The sequence below is a fragment of the Zalophus californianus genome, chromosome 13 (assembly GCF_009762305.2).
Source record: "Zalophus californianus isolate mZalCal1 chromosome 13, mZalCal1.pri.v2, whole genome shotgun sequence".
NCBI classification, from domain to species: domain Eukaryota; kingdom Metazoa; phylum Chordata; class Mammalia; order Carnivora; family Otariidae; genus Zalophus; species Zalophus californianus.
Window position 1 is genome coordinate 1760369 of NC_045607.1, and position 17363 is coordinate 1777731.

The window sequence follows — 17363 nt, forward strand, 5'->3', positions numbered from 1 at the left end:
CTCTTTAATACCCATCACCAGGCTAACCCGTCCCGCCACCCCCCTCCCCTCTAGAACCCTCAAGTTTGTTTTTCAGAGTCCATCATCTCTCATGGTTCGTCTCCCCCTCCGACTTACTCCCCTTCATTCTTCCTCTCCTGCTATCTTCTTCTTTTTCTTTTTTCTTAACATATGTTGCATTATTTGTTTCAGAAGTACAGATCTGTGATTCAACAGTCTTGCACAATTCACAGCGCTCACCATAGCACATACCCTCCGCAATGTCTATCACCCAGCCACCCCATCCCTCCCACCCCCCACCACTCCAGCAACACTCAGTTTGTTTCCTGAGATTAAGAATTCCTCATATCAGTGAGGTCATGTGATACATGTCTTTCTCTGATTGACTTATTTCACTCAGCATAACACCCTCCAGTTCCATCCACATCGTTGCAAATGGCAAGATCTCATTCCTTTTGATGGCTGCATAATATTCCATTGTGTATATATACCACATCTTTATCCATTCATCTGTCGATGGACATCTTGGCTCTTTCCACAGTTTGGCTGTTGTGGACATTGCTGCTATAAACATTGGGGTGCACGTACCCCTTCGGGTCCCTACATTTGTATCTTTGGGGTAAATACCCAGTAGTGCAATTGCTAGATAGTTATGGTAGCTCTATTTTCAACTGTTTGAGGAACCTCCATACTGTTTTCCAGAGGGGTTGCACCAGCTTGCATTCCCACCAACAGTGTAGGAGGGTTCCCCTTTCTCCGCATCCCCGCCAACATCTGTCGTTTCCTGACTTGTTAATTTTAGCCATTCTGACTGGTGTGAGGTGGTATCTCATTGAGGTTTTGATTTGGATTTCCCTGATGCCGAGCGAGGTTGAGCACTTTTTCATGTGTCTGTTGGCCATTTGGATGTCTTCTTTGGAAAAATGTCTGTTCATGTCTTCTGCCCATTTCTTGATTGGATTATTTGTTCTTTGGGTGTTGAGTTTGATAAGTTCTTTATAGATTTTGGATACTAGCCCTTTATCTGATATGTCATTTGCAAATATTTTCTCCCATTCTGTCGGTTGTCTTTTGGTTTTGTGGACTGTTTCTTTTGCTGTGCAAAAGCTTTTTATCTTGATGAAATCCCAATAGTTCATTTTTGCCCTTGCTTCCCTTGCCTTTGGCGATGTTTCTAGGAAGAAGTTGCTGCGGCTGAGGTCGAAGAGGTTGCTGTCTGTGTTCTCCTTTAGGATTTGGATGGACTCCTGTCTCACGTTTAGGTCTTTCAACCATTTGGAGTCTATTTTTGTGTGTGGTGTAAGGAAATGGTCCAGTTTCATTCTTCTGCATGTGGCTGTCCAATTTTCCCAACACCATTTGTTGGAGAGACTGTCTTTTTGCCATTGGACATTCTTTCCTGCTTTGTCAAAGATTAATTAGTTGACCATAGAGTTGAGGGTCCATTTCTGGGCTCTCGATTCTATTCCGTTGATTGATGTGTCTGTTTTTGTTCCAGTACCATACTGTCTTGATGATGACAGCTTTGTAATAGAGCTGGAAGTCCGGAATTGTGATGCCACCAGCTTTGCTTTTCTTTTTCAAGATTCCTCTGGCTATTCGGGGTCTCTTCTGGTTCCATACAAATTTTAGGATTATTTGTTCCATTTCTTTGAAAAAAGTGGATGGTATTTTGATGGGGATTGCATTGAATGTGTAGATTGCTCTAGGTAGCATTGACATCTTCACAATGTCTGTTCTTCCAATCCATGAGCATGGAATGTTTTTCCATTTACCTTTGTGTCTTCTTCAGTTTCTTTCATGAGTATTTTATGGTTTTCTGAGTACAGATCCTTTGCCTCTTTGGATAAATTTATTCCTAGGTATCTTATGGTTTTGGGTGCAATTGTAAATGGGATAGACTCCTTGATTTGTCTCTCTTCTGTCTTGTTGTTGGTGTATAGGAATGCCACTGATTTCGGTGCATTCATTTCATATCCTGCTACTTGACTGAATTCCTGTATGAGTTCTAGCAGTTTTGGGGTGGAGTCTTTTGGGTTTTCCACATACAGTATCATATCATCTGCAAAGAGTGAGAGTTTGATTTCCTCTTTGCCGATTTGGATGCCTTTGATTTCTTTTTGTTGTCTGATTGCTGTGGCTAGGACCTCTAATACTATGTTGAATAGCAGTGGTGAGAGTGGACGTCCCTGCCGCGTTCCTGAACTTGGGGGAAAAGCTCTCAGCTTTTCCCCATTGAGAATGATATTCGCTGTAGGTTTTTCATAGATGGCTTTTATGATATTGAGGGTAGGTACCCTCTATCCCTATACTCTGAAGAGTTTTCATCAAGAAAGGATGCTGTACTTTGTCAAATGCTTTTTCTGCATCTATTGAGAGGATCATATGATTCTTGTTCTTTCTTTTGTTAATGTATTGTATCACATTGATTGATTTGCGGATGTGGAACCAGCCTTGCAGCCCAGGGATAAATCCCACTTGGTCGTGGTGAATAATCCTTTTAATGTACTGTTGGATCCTATTGGCTAGTATTTTGGTGAGAATTTTTGCATCCATGTTCATCAAGGATATTGGTCTGTAATTCTCCTTTTTGATGGGGTCTTTGGTTTTGGGATCAAGGTAATGGTGGCTTCATAAAATGAGTTTGGAAGTTTTCCTTCCATTTCTATTTTTTGGAACAGTTTCAGGAGAATAGGTATTAATTCTTCTTTAAATGTCTGATAGAATTCCCCTGGGAAGCCATCAGGCCCTGGGCTTTTGTTTGTTGGGAGATTTTTGATGACTGCTTCAATTTCCTTAGTGGTTATAGGTCTGTTCAGGTTTTCTATTTCTTCCTGGTTCAGTTTTGGTAGTTGATACATCTCTAGGAATGCACCCATTTCTTCCAGGTTATCTAATTTGCTGGCATAGAGTTGCTCATAATATGTTCTTAGAATTGTTTGTATTTCTTTGGTGTTGGTTGTGATCTCTCCTCTTTCATTCATGATTTTGTTGATTTGGGTCATTTCTCTTTTCTTTTTGATAAGTCTGGCCAGGGGTTTATTAATCTTGTTAATTCTTTCAAAGAACCAGCTCCTAGTTTCGTTGATCTGTTCTACTGTACTTTTGTTTTCTATTTCATTGATTTCTGCTCTCATCTTTATTATTTCTCTTCTCCTGCTGGTTTTAGGCTTTATTTGCTGTTCTTTCTCCAGCTCCTTTAGGTGTAGGGTTAGGTTGTGTATTTGAGACCTCTCTTGTTTCTTGAGAAAGGCTTGTATTGCTATATACTTTCCTCTCAGGACTGCCTTTGCTGTATGCCAAAGATTTTGGACAGTTGTGTTTTCATTTTCATCGGTTTCCATGAATTTTTTTTAATTCTTCTTTAATTTCCTGGTTGACCCATTCATTCTTTAGTAGGATGCTCTTTAGCCTCCATGTATTTGAGTTCTTTCCGACTTTCCTCTTGTGATTGAGTTCTAGTTTCAAAGCATTGTGGTCTGAAAATATGCAGGGAATGATCCCAATCTTTTGGTACCGGTTGAGACCTGATTTGTGACCTAGGATGTGACCAATTCTGGAGAATGTTCCATGGCACTAGAGAAGAATGTGTAATCTGTTGCTTTGGGATGGAATGTTCTGAATATGTCTGTGAAGCCCATCTGGTCCAGTGTGTCATTTAAAGTCTTTATTTCCTTGTTGATCTTTTGCTTAGATGGTCTGTCCATTTCAGTGAGGGGGGTGTTAAAGTCCCCCACTATTATTGTATTGTTGTCAATGTGTTTCTTCGCTTTTGTTATTAATTGCCTTATATAATTGCCTGCTCCCATGTTAGGGGCATAGATATTTACAATTGTTAGATCTTCTTGTTGCATAGACCCTTTAAGTAGGATATAGTGTCCTTCCTCATCTCTTATTACAGTCTTTGTTTTAAAATCTAGTTTGTCTGATATAAGGATTGCCACCCCAGCTTTCTTTTGGTGTCCATTAGCATGGTAAATGCTCTTCCACCCCCTCACTTTCAATCTGGGGGTGTCTTTGGGTCTAAAATGAGTCTCTTGCAGACAGCATATCGATGGGTCTTGTTTTTTTTTAAATCCAATCTGAGAGCCTGTGTCTTTTGATTGGGGCATTGAGCCCATTTACATTCAGGGTAACTATTGAAAGGTATGAATTTAGTGCCATTGTATTGCCTGTAAGGTGACTGTTACTGTATATTGTCTGTGTTCCTTTCTGATCTATGCTGCTTTTAGGCTCTTTCTTTGCTTAGAGGACCCCTTTCAGTATGTCTTGGAGGGCTGGTTTTGTGTTTGCAAATTCCTTTAGTTTTTGTTTGTCCTGGAAGCTTTTTATCTCTCCTTCAATTTTCAGTGAGAGCTTAGCTGGATATAGTATTCTTGGCTGCGTATTTTTCTCGTTTAGTGCTCTGAAGATATCATGCCAGTCCTTTCTGGCCTGCCAGGTCTCTGTGGTTAGGTCTGTTGCCAATCTAATGTTTCTACCATTGTAGGTTACATATCTCTTCTCCCGAGCTGCTTTCAGGATTTTCTCTTTGTCTCTGAGACTCGTAAGTTTTACTATTAGATGTCGGGGTGTTGACCTATTTTTATTGATTTTGAGAGGGGTATTCTCTCTGCCTCCTGGATTTTGATGCCTGTTTCCTTCCTCACATTAGGGAAATTCTCTGCTATAATTTGCTCCAATGTACCTTCTGCCCCTCTCTCCCTTTCTTCTTCTTCTGGGATCCCAATTTTTCTAATGTTGTTTCGTCTTAATCGTATCGCTTATCTCTCGAATTCTGCCCTCGTGATCCAGTAGTTTATCTCTCTTTTTCTCAGCCTCTTTATTTTCCATCATTTGGTCTTCTATATCGCTGATGCTCTCTTCTGCCTCATTTATCTTAGCAGTTTGTGCCCCCATTTTTGATTGCACCTCATTAATAGTCTTTTTGATTTCGACTTGGTTAGATTTGGAGAAGTTTGGTTTTAAGTAAAAGTTGCATTAGTTTTTAGTTCTTATAAAGGCTGCGTTTTTTTTTTTTTTTTTTTAGGTGCTTCTTGCTGATGTTTTAAGTAACTAAGTAATGTGGACATTTCTATAAATTGCCATTTCTGCAGCTAAAACAGTGTCACACCACAAGAGCAGCCGGCCCCCCGTTCCTATCTCCAATGCCACCAAGCGCAGCTTCCTGGGCAGCCCTGCGGCGGCGAGCCCGGCTGACCTGCAGCCTTCCGCTCAGCCGCTGGCCGAGGGCAGCCACAGACACCGTCTGCACGACGAGCCTGAGCACCTGTGAGTCCCTGCCCTGCCCCCTTTTCCACTTACTTTGCACTTTGAGTTGCATTGTCTTTCTGAAGGGGTGATGGAGAAAGTGCTGGGGGGTTGGCAGCGGGAGGGCTTCCCCCTGCCTTGCCCTCTGTCCCCGGGACCCCCCAGGCAGGCGGCGGGTGACCACAAGTCACTGTGACCCCGAGTTGCAGTTTTGGGATATTTATCCCAGGTTTGAAGTCTTGGTACTCTTTTGGCTTGTTTTTATAATATTTCTTCCCAAAGAAGCTACAATTCTCTCCTAGATTATTGTGAATTCATGATGCTCTTTATTATACATTTGCTATTGACCTTGCAGACTGATAAGCCAGTGATTCTCTCTCCTGTTCTTTCCCATTTAGGGGGAAAGGGGCCTCTGCCTTTAGCCCGTCACATCCTTTACTGCCCCTGAGACAGAGACAGCAGAAGGCTGTGCAGGGGGAGGGCCCTCCTGGTAAGAGTGCCGTTTCCCCTCTGCCCTCCTCCGCTCTCCGTTCTTCCTCCTGTAGCTTATTAAAATGATCGTTCTCAGGTTGAATGTTCCTACTGTGATGTAGCCATTTTAGTTAGGAGATTATGGTAGAATAAATTTAAATTAATTTCATTTATTATTATATTGATGTTCCTTAGAATTTTTAGTCTTTATAGTGAAACTATCCTTAAAATCTAATAAATTATATGAAGTATACAGAAAATTGCTGTGTTGTAATATGTAAGAATGTCAGTGCGTTGATGTTTACCTAAGAGTTCCGATTATTTTATATCATGTTTTGGACTAATGACTGAATTAGGTATTACTTATTGAAATTACTGAAATTGGCATTGTGATGATCTGCGTTTCTTGGGCAGTTCTGGTATCCTGCATTATGATGCATTTCCTTAAGAAATGGTTATTATGTTGAAAGAATTTCAGAGGCTATGAAATGAGCTAACACTGAGCATCCTGCTTCCTCACATGCAGATCAGAGACACCGGTCCAATTCTTTAACCCGAGTTGATGCCCAGCCACGAGGTGCAGCAGCGTGGCCAGATAAAAAGAACAGGTGAGCTCTGTGTCGCAGAGAAGTTTCTGTGTGAAGCACTTATTAGGCTCACATAGCAGTTCTCCAGCTGGGGTCCATCCCCGGGCTCACCGGGACCCACCTTGGGGGTCTGCAGGTCAGAGCCATTTCCTGACAGTGTTGGGCTGTTCTCTGCTTTTCTCACCCTGGTGACAGATTGAATCGGACGCAGACACGGGAGTCCGGGTGGGCAGCAGAGACAATTACAAAAGTGTTTTGTATTATAAACTTTTTTATTTTAGAAAACATGGTCATTTCTCACAGAACACGTTTCTTTTTGTAATTTATTTGTTTGACAGAAAGGGTGAGGGAGAGAGAGCACGAGCAGGGGGAGGGGCAGAGGGAGAGGGAGAAGCAGGCTTCCCGCTGAGCAGGGAGCCCGATGCGGGGCTCGATCCCAGGACCCTGGGACCATGACCCGAGCTGAGGGCAGACGCTTAACGACTGAGCCACCCAGGCGCCCCTCTTTTTGTAATTTTTAATCATTGATTTTATTTATTTTTTATTTTTTAAATTTTTTTAATCATTGATTTTAAAATGTCTCAGTTTTAATTTCTAGTGTGATGAATTTTCATATTGATAAATACATAATAAATACAAACTCTTTGAGGTCCTCAGTGATTTTAAAGGGTGTAAAGAGGTCCCGGGACCGCAACGTTTGAGAATTGTTGAACTTAAACTGGTCTCTGGCTGTCCCCTGCCCTGGGAAGGGGTTTGTTAAGTCCCCCAGACTTTGGGTTTGCACTCTTTCCATCACTAGTGTCTTGTCGCTCAGTGTGTCTGTGTCCCATGGCTCCCTTCCCCACGTTGCAGGCCCATGTCTCAGCCGGCACCCTTTGCTCCCCACCATGCTGTCAGCTGTGATACGGACCCCGGCTCCAGTGACAGTGTCAGCCTGGCCCGCTCCATCAGCAAGGATAGTTTGGCCTCCAATATCATTAACCTGACTCCGCAGAACCAGCCAGAGCCCGCGGCGCTGAAAGGCGACGGGAGAGGCCTTCTGCACAACGTTGCTATTGAGGACGAGGATGAGGAGCTCCTGGCCATCATCAGGACGGATGTGGCTCCCCGTGCCGGTGACCGGGGCCTGCTGACAAGCGCCAGGTCTCCCCAGAGGCTGGCAGACACCCTAGAAAGTAAGCCTGACAGTTTCTTCTTGGAGCCGCTGATGCCGGCCGTGCTCAGGCCGGCCAAGGAGAAGCAGGCGATTGCCAAGGAGGAAGAGTGTGGGGAGGGGCGGCCACGGAGCTTCACGTCCAAGAGGCCCAGTGAGGGCCACCAGCCCCTGGTGCGCAAGAGGGCGCCCAGCAGCCACGGCGGTCGTGACTCGAGTAGGACTTTCACCCCGGTGTCCTGTCCGGAACTTCCCGTGGCCGCGGACCCGGCACCCGCTGGGCTGGGGCTGCAGGCGGCGGGGGACGCCCGCGGTGGGCTTCTGGCCAGCGGTGGCTTCGGCCTGTTGCCTCAGGCACAGTCTGCCGACGGCTTCTTCCTGCACGAGGACCCCGAGGGCAGGCTCTGCGGCGGCCGTGCCAGGAGCCCCAGCGCCCAGGACCCAGAGCCGTGGGCCGTCCTGAGGCAGGACTCGGACTCCGACGTCGCGGACCTGGAGGAAGCCGAGCAGGCCTTCGTGGGCGAGGCCCGCCCTGCGGTGATGGCCGGGTACGCCGGTGAGGAGGAGTCAGCCAAGCTGCAGGAGGACATGAAGGTGAAGGAGCATGATGACAAAGATGACGCCAGCGGCCGCTCGAGCCCGTGTCTGAGCACCGTGTCGCAGCTCAGCAGCGTCTCCGTGGCCAGCGGCAGCGTGAAGATGACCAGCTTCGCGGAGCGGAAGCTCCAGAGGCTCAACAGCTGCGAGACGAAGTCCAGCAGCAGCAGCTCGCAGAAGACCACGCCCGACGCCTCGGAGAGCTGCCCGGCCCCTCTGACGACGTGGAAGCAGAGGAGGGAGCAGAGCCCGAGCAGGCAGAGCGGGGAGCACGCCAGCCTGCTGGCCTCCGAGCTGGCGCAGCTGCACATGCAGCTGGAGGAGAAGCGCAGGGCCATCGAAGCGCAGAAGAAGAAGATGGAGGCTCTGTCGGCCCGGCAGCGGCTGAAGCTGGGCAAGGCCGCCTTCCTGCACGTGGTCAAGAAGGGGAAGGCCGACGGCACCCCCCAGCCGCGGAAGCCAGACCACTTGGCGGGAGACTACACTCAGCACAACGGAGAGGACTTTGATGGTGGCGTTTCCAAAACGGAGGAGTTTCTCATGAAGGAGGAGGGGCGGGAAGGCGTGCTGCCGTCTCCAGATGGGGACGCGGAGAGCCTGGTTCTCCTGCAACAGCATAAAGCGAAAGCCCCCGCCGCGCTGCACGAGCTGGAGAAGAGCAGAGCGCTCCCCGCCGCCCTGCTGGAGGGCGCTGGCGAGGCGGTGGACGTGAACGAGTGCGACCTGTCCATCGAGAAGCTGAACGAGACCATCAGCACACTGCAGCAGGCCATCCTGCGGATCTCGCAGCAGCAGGAGCAGCTGCTCATGAAGCCTCCCGCAGCCCCGGCCCCGGGCACGACGCAGGGCGCCCAGGACCAGAAGGTCAGGGCGGCCGTCCACTTCGTGGAGCCGCTCTCCCCGCCCGGGGTGACCGCCCACCGCAAAGCCGCGCGTCTCGGGCAGGGTCGGGGCTCCCGCTCGGGGAGACCAGCTGAGCTGAAAGTGCCGAAAGACAGGCAGCAGGCCTCCTCCCGCAGCAAGACCCCGACGCCTAGTGTAGAGACCCTCCCTCACTTACGGTCCTTCCCCCCTCGGACCCCCTCGGACCCGGGCTGGGACAGCGTTGCAGAGCCTGGAAATGACCCTCATGACAAGTGCTTCTTCGACAGCTACAGGCTCCACGATGAAAGCAATCAGCGGACATTTGTCTTGTCCTCCTCCAAAGACGCAAACATCCTGTCGGAACAAGTGAGCCTCAGAGAAGTTCTGGATGGCAGCGTGAAGGAGGCGGCGCTCGGCTCCCCAGCTGTCTCGGGGAAAGAGAGCGTCCCCGCGGACGAGCCCCCGAGGAGCAAGGCCAGTCTCATTGAGGTGGACCTCTCGGACCTGAAGGCCCCCGACGAGGACGGAGAGACGGAGGGCCCCCAGAGTTCGGTGGAGCTCACCAGCGAAGGCGATCAGAAGCCGGGGGTCGGCTTCTTCTTCAAGGTAAACTGCCGTTGGCCTCCGTGTCAGATGGGTGTCGGGTGTCGTCTCTTGCCCTTGGTTGTGCGGCTGCGTTAGAAGCTCACTCCAGAGCCGGGCCCCGCGCGCTCTGTCAGCACGACCCGACTCCACCGGAAGCACCCACGGGCACTGCCTGTTGCAGCGAGCGTGGCCGTGTGCCCGTGAGGCTTCAGTGCTGAGCCCGAATCGGGAAACCCATGTAATTTTCGCGGGTCAGAAGCGTTCTTTTTCTTTTGATAGTTTTCTGACCATTTAATAAACGTAAATGTTCTTAGCTCGCAGGCTCTTGCAGAAGCAGGTGGGACACCGGGTCCGGCCTCCAGGCCGAGGCTTGCCAAGCCTGTGAGAGCGGCCGGCCGGGTGGGGCATCTTTGCGGAAGCTTCCTGTTGGTCTCGGTGCCTTTCTTGTCGTGTTTTCTTAGTAGAAGGGGAGACGGGTTGTGGGAGCGTCCCTGCTGTTTTCCCACGACTTTCCCACAGGGTGTAGGGTGTATGTCCTCTAACGAGCAAGCAGGCTTTATTTGGTGCTTAATGCTTTTAAGGTGTAAGTGCCTGAGTGTTAGTGCAGGGGTCAGCTCACGTGTGGAAACCGAGGTAAACGGGACTCAGTAGGAGACGTGCCGAAAGCTCTGTCGATGGGGCTCTTTTTGGGGTGGCCAGGTTGTTCCCTAGCATTTTAGCGTCTGTGAAGACGGCCTCACCCGTGGGCCCGCGTGCTGCCGGGGAGTGCGGGCGTCGGGGGCTGGGTCCTGCAGGATGACGCGTGCCGCCTGCTTGTAGGATGAGCAGAAGGCGGAGGACGAGCTTGCCAAGAAGCGGGCGGCCTTCCTCCTGAAGCAGCAGCGCAAGGCTGAGGAGGCGCGCCTGAGGAAGCAGCAGCTGGAGGCCGAGGTGGAGCTCAAGAGAGACGAGGCCCGGTAACCTGGCCCCCCGCCCCCCCTTCCCGTTCCCTGGCCCCATCCCGCTGCCCCGGGGGTCTAGGCCGAGCCCTGGTTGACGTGCTTCTGGGCTCCTTCCCCTCAATTCGCACGACGGTCCGCGGCCGTGGGCGCCCGTCCCTGGGCCGCGCCGCTGGGCCGGGTTGCCCGGTGTGCCCACGCCGAGCCCGGGGCCGGCCCTGAGCCCCCGCCGAGCGCGGCTGAGGAGCGCGTGTGTCCCGCAGGCGCAAGGCCGAGGAGGACCGGATCCGGAAGGAGGAGGAGAAGGCGCGGCGGGAGCTCATCAAGCAGGAGTACCTACGCAGGAAGCAGCAGCAGATCTTAGAGGAGCAGGGGCTGGGGAAGCCGAGAGCCAAGCCCAAGAAGCCGCGGCCCAAGTCCGTCCATCGAGAGGAGCCGGCCTGTGATTCGGGGACCAAGTGCTCCTCGACCCGTAAGCAGGCGGGGCGTGCGGGGCGGCTGCGTGCGGCGGCGGGGTGGCCGAGGCGGGCCTCGCGGCAGCTCTCCTGTCTCGGCAGCCGACCCCCTGAGCCGGGCCCAGTCGGGCTCCAGCCTGTCCCTGGCCTCCGCGGCGACCACCGAGCCCGAGAGCGTGCACTCGGGGGGCACGCCTTCCCAGCGGTAAGGGGGGCACGTGGGGTGGACGTGGGGGCGGGGCGGGTTGTGTGCTGTGATTTTGGGGTGATCCCCCCCCCCCCGGGCTGCATTGGAGCCGTGGAGCTGGAGCACTCTGGCTCTGTAGCCTCTGCTGCGGGGCTGTGTGTTTCCCGCGAGCGAGGACGTGTCCGTAAATACCCACTGTTCCCAGATGGCGCCTCAGTGGGGCCTCTAGTCTACGCTCTGTTGTCACCAGCTGTCCCATAGTGTCCTGGACGGCCTAGGACCCCGCTCAGGACCGCGCATGGCCCTCAGCTGTGGGCCTCCTTAGTCGAGACCAGTCCTCTGCCCTCTGTCCTCTGTCACCCGGGCGCAGTTCCTGTGGTGGCCACCCGTCGCTGGGGCTTTGCAGGAAACGGTTCAGCCTGTGTGTCTCCGGCGGCCGGTGTTTGTCGCTGCGGCCGGCAGGCGTGTGGCGCTTCCTTGGCCCGTGTGAGGCGGTGGCTTCTGCTGACGCGGGAGAACTTCCCTTGTGACTCAACAGTGATCTGGGAGGACGCACTGGGGACCTCATTGGTACCACCGCCAGTGGCCTTGTCCCTTCTCTCTGTGTGGTGTTGGCCCCACGTGTCCTCCATCCTTTCCTGTGTGTGTCATCCTGTGGCCATGGCCACAGGGCCCTCCTCTTCACATGTCTGGTGGCTTCTGTCACCGGGCCCCTGCACCGGGCCCACGTCAGGGACTCTGGGTCCTGGCTGGGGTTTTGCTCTGCCGCTCGGTCAGCTGGGCTGGCCGGCCCCCTCGGGGGCAGCCCCCCCATGCTGCTTTGCCACCACTGGCTGGGCTCTGTGGAGACTGCCCCAAGGGATGCCCTCAGACCCGGGGTTTTGGACTCAGCCCCCTGTGCTCTCCCCCTCTCTCCTTCCCTCCTGGGGTCTTGCCTGTGGTGTGTCGGCAGCACAGATGTCCCAAACTGTGTCCAGCAGGGACCCAGTGCTGCTTCCCTGCTCCATCGGGGTGGCACCTCAGACAGACCTCTCATGGTGGCCAGTGTCCCTGCAGGGTGTCTGCTTTTGTCACACTGTTGTACCCGAGGCGTCGGACTTCTGTGTTTTGCCCAGTTGATGGTTGTGTTCTGCGGGGCGGAGGGCGGGTCAGACGGGCTTGCCCCCCTGCATTGCCGCCTGTCCCCTCCACCGCGGACGTTCCTTCTTGCCTGGATGGTGTGGGCTGGCTGGTGTTGGGTGGGCTCAGCCAGCCAGTGTGGGCGGTGGGCGAGAGGGGGGTGCCCGTGACCATCCCTCCCCTGCCCCCGTTGCCCCTCTCCTTCAGCAGAGTTGAGTCACTGGAAGCCTTGCCCACACTGAGCCGCAACGCCAGCAGGAGCACGGACAGAGACTGGGAAACCGCGTCCGCGGCATCCTCTCTCGCCTCCGTGGCCGAGTACACAGGTAACGGCCTCGCTCCCCGTGGAGGTCACGGGCGTGTCCCTGCCGGGGCAGGGCGGGCTGTGCTTGGCTCTCCAGCCACCTCAGTGGCTGGCAACGTGCTTTTCTGTCCCTGTGGCCTCACGCCGAGTAGTGTGTCTTGGCGCTGGGGAACCTTAGACTTTTGAAACTATTTCTTGGTTTTGTCTTTTATATTATCAAAGTAAGTGAAACTAGAAAGGGGACAAACTGGTAACGACTTTGATCCTTTTCTAGTTCATTTAAAGTTCATAACTCGGAATGAATTCTTTCAAATAGATTTGAAGCAGCTGTTACTTGCCCTTTCCAAAAGCCTTGACCTCGCTGACCCAGCCGGCCTGCTGCTTGGCTCTGGGAAACTGGGGTTTTCTTGCGCGTGTGAGCTGCGAGTGTGCGTGCCTTAGAGTATACTTTTGTGACTCTTGCCAATTTTCACAGGTCCCAAGCTCTTCAAGGAGCCCAGTAGCAAGTCAAACAAACCGATTATTCACAATGCTATTTCTCACTGCTGTTTGGCTGGAAAAGTGAATGAACCTCACAAGAATTCAATACTAGAGGCAAGTATCAAGTGTCAGCACTAAATTTTTTTCTTTATTTTTAAGTGGCATATAGTTGGCACGCAATGTTAGGAACCATTAAATTTTTATGTAGAGTGAAGGGTATTTGTGAATGAAGGGTTTTTCCTAAAACAGAACCTCATTATTCCCACGTGCGGGTGGCCTGGTGTGGCTTCGCTGCACAGTAGCCCCGGGCCCCGCTGTTGGTGCGCGCGAGAGAGCATGATCACACTGGGGCCGTCCGCATGGCGCAGGGCGAGGGGTGGCTTGAGGAAGAGCAGGCTTCAGACGAGCCAGACTCAGACTGCTGTCCTGGGGACAGAGGTGGAGTCCAGGGCAGGGCCCTACGGTGCGAAGCAAGCGGTGAGAACTAGTAGCCTCGGCGGGTTAGCCGGGGCGGGGTGGTTTCTGCACTCTGATGCCCGTGGCCGAGGCGGTGTTGGCTGGAGACCGAAGGAATTGGCAGGGGTGTACTGAGGGATGAAGGGGAGCACGGCAGCAGGAGGGGGCTCCAGTTTCAGCTCCCGGATCACTGGAGAGATGGAAGTTCGGCGGTAAAGTGCTTGTTGTTTGGCTCTGCTGTGCTGAGCGCTGCCTACCTGCGGGCAACACTGGTCACACCTGCTGCGAGAATGCGGTCGGGCCTGGGTCATTTCAAGGTGAGCTGATGGCGGTCAGCGAGACGATCTGCGAGGCAGTTGGCAGGAGAGGGTCAAGGTTAGGACTTTCATGCCCTTAGCCTGACTGGCGCTCAGTGTTGGGGGGAGCGATGCCCTGTGCACCATGCCAGGGTGGGGGACGCCGCTCCTTCGGTGTGTCACGCTGGTCTGGATGCTGGGGACCAGTCAGGGCACAAACCCAAAGGTCCGGGCTGTGAGGTTGACATTGTGGGGAGCTGAGGTGGCCCCTGATAGGGGAGTTCGCGGGCTGCTTCCGGGGCAGGCAGGGCATGGTGACTGCCCTGCGGGGCTTGGCGCTGGTGGACTGTGTGCGGACAAATGGGCGTGGCTCTGTTCCCATAAAACTGTTTCCAGCACCAGGTGGTGGCCACGCTGGCCTGTGCTGTAAGCAAGGAAGCGACCAGTAACCGGGGAGGCGGAGGAGGGTGGAATGAGAGCCCGGGGAGGCCAGAGGGCACGGGGCAGCTCCCACAGGGTCTCTGTTGGCGGAGAGACCCCAGCTTTGCTTTCACTGAAGTGGTGAATGCAGCTGTGGGCAGAGGAGGGCCCAGAAACAACGTGCCCTGTGAACGTCATGTTGACTGGTGGGCCGAGGACAGACGTGAGAGGAGCGAGGATGCGAGAGCGGGGCGGTGCCTGGGCCGGGCCACTGGCGTGGGGGGCGTGGGGGGCGTGGGGGGCGTGGGGGGTGCAGGAAGGGCCCAGGGTCTGGAGGTGCTGCTTATTTGCATCTTGCCCTGTGTTTAAACACAATTTTTATTTAGTTGAAGTCAGTATTGTGTACACTTTTGGATTCTGGTTTTCCAGAATCCGTTAATCTTTTAAAATATATATTTGTGTGTTAATATATTCGAGTTCATCACAAGCTTGTTATATTCTCACAAGACTAATAGGTATTTATGAAAAATAAGTCTGTTTTCTAAAACAATTAATTAGAAGAGTGGCTTTGTTTTACGTTTTTTACAAATCTTTTAAATTCCTGGCTCTGGAGAGGACGGCTGCGTCCCTGTCCGCTTCTGTAGCAGGCGCTCACAGGAGTGCCCGTCACCAGCCTCTGGAGAAGGCCCTTGCACGCTGGGCCGAGAGGTGAAGGCAGAGCCTGGCCGCTGCTGCGGGAGGGCGCTCGGCTCGGCGACCGCTGGCGGGAGGGGTGCTGGGGTGGGCGGTGGGCGGTCCGGCTGGGACTTCAACAGGAAAACGGTCTGGAATTCAGAGCACAGCGCGGCGGACGCTGTAATGAGTACCCACAGTGCTGCTTTGCTTCGGGCTCCTGGGGGGGACTGTGTCCCTGAGGTGTCGTTCACACGCGTAAAGCCTTCGTCTCGGCCGTTTCCCGTCTGCCTGCCGAGGAGTGTGGCTGTCGGCCGACCCCATAGAGAGCGAGCCTGTCCCCACCCGCCCTCCCTGCAGCCCGCGGCTCCCGCCGACCCGCTCCGCTCGGGCCTCGCCTGCACGCGTCCCATGAAGGAGCTCCCGCACCGCGCGGCCTTTTGGGGCTGTCTTCTCCCCCAGAGCACCCGGCTTGGTCTCACCCCCGCTCAGGGCGTGTGAGTGCCCCACCCCCTTTCTTGGCCGAATCCGACTCCATTGTGTGGGTAGGCCCCAGTTGGTTTACCCGCTCTCCAGTTAAGGGACACCTGGCTTTTTTGATGACGGGGAATGCTGCTGCTGGTCAGCATTCGCTTCTGAGGTTTTGTGTGGAAGCTCTGGCTTCTCTGAGTCTCCACCTCAGACAAGAACCGCTGAGCCCCAGGGTGACACTGTGCTTAACGCAAGTTCCGGGCGCCTGCGCAACTGATTCCTGCCCCCTGTAGCTGCGTGGGAGGCTCCAGTCTCTGCGCAAACCCCCAGCACTTGCTGCCGTCTTCCGGTTCGGCCGGGGCTCTCCCGGAGGGCGGGAGTGCTGCCCCAGTGTGCGTTTTGGTCTGCGTTTCTCTGGTGGCTCGTGATGTCGCGTGTGATTTTTCTCTCCGTTTCCAAAGCATTGCTTCTCACACACCTCGACTTCCTAGGTCCGAGTGGGAAGACTGGAGCCCTGGGTTGTGGCTGCGCCTTCCTGAGAGCGGGTGGCCAGGCGGCCGCTGGGCTTGAGCGGCGCCCATGGAGCACCGAAGTGGCCCTGAGTGTTGGAGCGACTCTCAAGCCCGCGTCTCTTTTCCTTTCCTCCCTCGATACAGGAGCTGGAGAAGTGTGACGCCAATCACTACATCATACTGTTCCGCGACGCCGGCTGCCAGTTCCGAGCACTGTACTGCTACTATCCCGACACCGAGGAAATCTACAAACTAACGGGCACGGGGCCAAAGAGCATCACCAAGAAAATGATTGACAAGCTGTATAAATACAGCTCAGACCGAAAACAGTTTAACCTGATCCCAGCCAAAACCATGTCCGTCAGTGTGGATGCGCTCACTATTCATAACCACTTGTGGCAGCCCAAGCGGCCTGCGGTGCCAAAGAAGACCCAGACTCGTAAATGACACCGGTGCCGGAGGGCGAGTCTGAAGGACGTGCGGACAGGATTGGTATTTATTATTCTCTTCCGTTTGGGTACGAAGTGTGCATAGTCACAGACCTTTCCCAGAGAGGCTCCCAGTGAACCACGGGAAACCCTCCCTTGGCTCCCAGCACACACAGGATGCTGGATGGAGTGAGGAGGGGGATGAGGCACCGTGTTCAGTGGCTCACGGAGGCCGCGGCTGCCGCTGACCTCGGAGGGTCAGACGAGGGGTACGCGTGTCGCGAGGTCTCCAGGCCGTGGATCCCTTTACTTGAAGTTCTCCTTCAGTGTGAATGGAAAGTGACCCCCCCCTGCTTTGTCCCCTCCTGCCCCACCCCCTCTTGCACGTGACCTGACGCCCCTCGTGCTGACCAGCTGGGGTCCCGGGAGATGAGCTGGGGCTCGGTCTCGGGTCAGGGTGTTGGAATGTCTTTAGGAAAGGAATTTGAATTGGGGGGATCTTGTTCATTTGAGAAATTGTATGATATTTATTGATTGTGTCTACTGCCAATGTTTATATCCAGTTCTAAGATTTCTGAAAAAAATTCTCGTTCTTTGCTGCTCAGAAAACGTTTACTGAAAATACCAGTTCACTAAAAGCACTGAAAATCTGCAAAGTCTGTCTTCTGCTAAGCTGCCTTTTACAGGCGTGGAGACGCTTCTTGCCGGCACGCGACCGTGGTGAGCGGTACGGTCAGCTGGCGTCTGCCTGACCGGAAATAGGCAAACGGAGCAAATTCCAGCCATCGCTCGTGAAGTTTTGGATAGTACTCTAATGATTTGTTCACTTTAATAAAGACAGATTTTGGTAAAGTAGACGATTCTTCACTCTGAGCATGTTTCTCTGGAGAGGTGATGCCCTTCAGCTGATGGTTCCTTTAGTGGGTTTATGGTTTCCTGACCCGTCCATCTTGATCCTGGCTTCTGAGGAGCCGCGTGCCCTGCGAGGGGTGTGCGGGGCTCCGTTTAGATGGACCATTCTGTTCTGCGTATTTAAAAACGGTGCAAGTGGTTATTTGCAGTTATGTTGGAACTCCAAGTTAGCGGAACGGCTCTGGATCCCCTCCGTGTTGGTCCAG

The 17363-nt window shown here is 53.2% G+C and overlaps 1 protein-coding gene across 5 annotated transcripts in view; it reads left to right on the plus strand.

The window, feature by feature from the left end:
* The window catches only part of CAMSAP1 (calmodulin regulated spectrin associated protein 1), a 66211-nt gene extending 49109 nt beyond the window's left edge, over nt 1–17102 (plus strand). For 3 of the 5 annotated variants that reach the window (XM_027616198.2, XM_027616200.2, XM_027616203.1), the window contains 10 exons: nt 5097–5271; nt 5649–5740; nt 6248–6329; nt 7161–9528; nt 10327–10463; nt 10709–10917; nt 11003–11105; nt 12414–12532; nt 12986–13104; nt 15962–17102. In XM_027616198.2, coding sequence (XP_027471999.1) covers nt 5097–5271; nt 5649–5740; nt 6248–6329; nt 7161–9528; nt 10327–10463; nt 10709–10917; nt 11003–11105; nt 12414–12532; nt 12986–13104; nt 15962–16264 — 3707 coding nt within the window. In that variant the 3' untranslated portion in view covers nt 16265–17102. The remainder of the gene's footprint in view (nt 1–5096; nt 5272–5648; nt 5741–6247; nt 6330–7160; nt 9529–10326; nt 10464–10708; nt 10918–11002; nt 11106–12413; nt 12533–12985; nt 13105–15961) is intronic. The other 2 variants (XM_027616199.2, XM_027616202.2) reach the window with 1 other exon arrangement.
* The last annotated feature ends 261 nt before the right edge of the window (nt 17103–17363 follow it).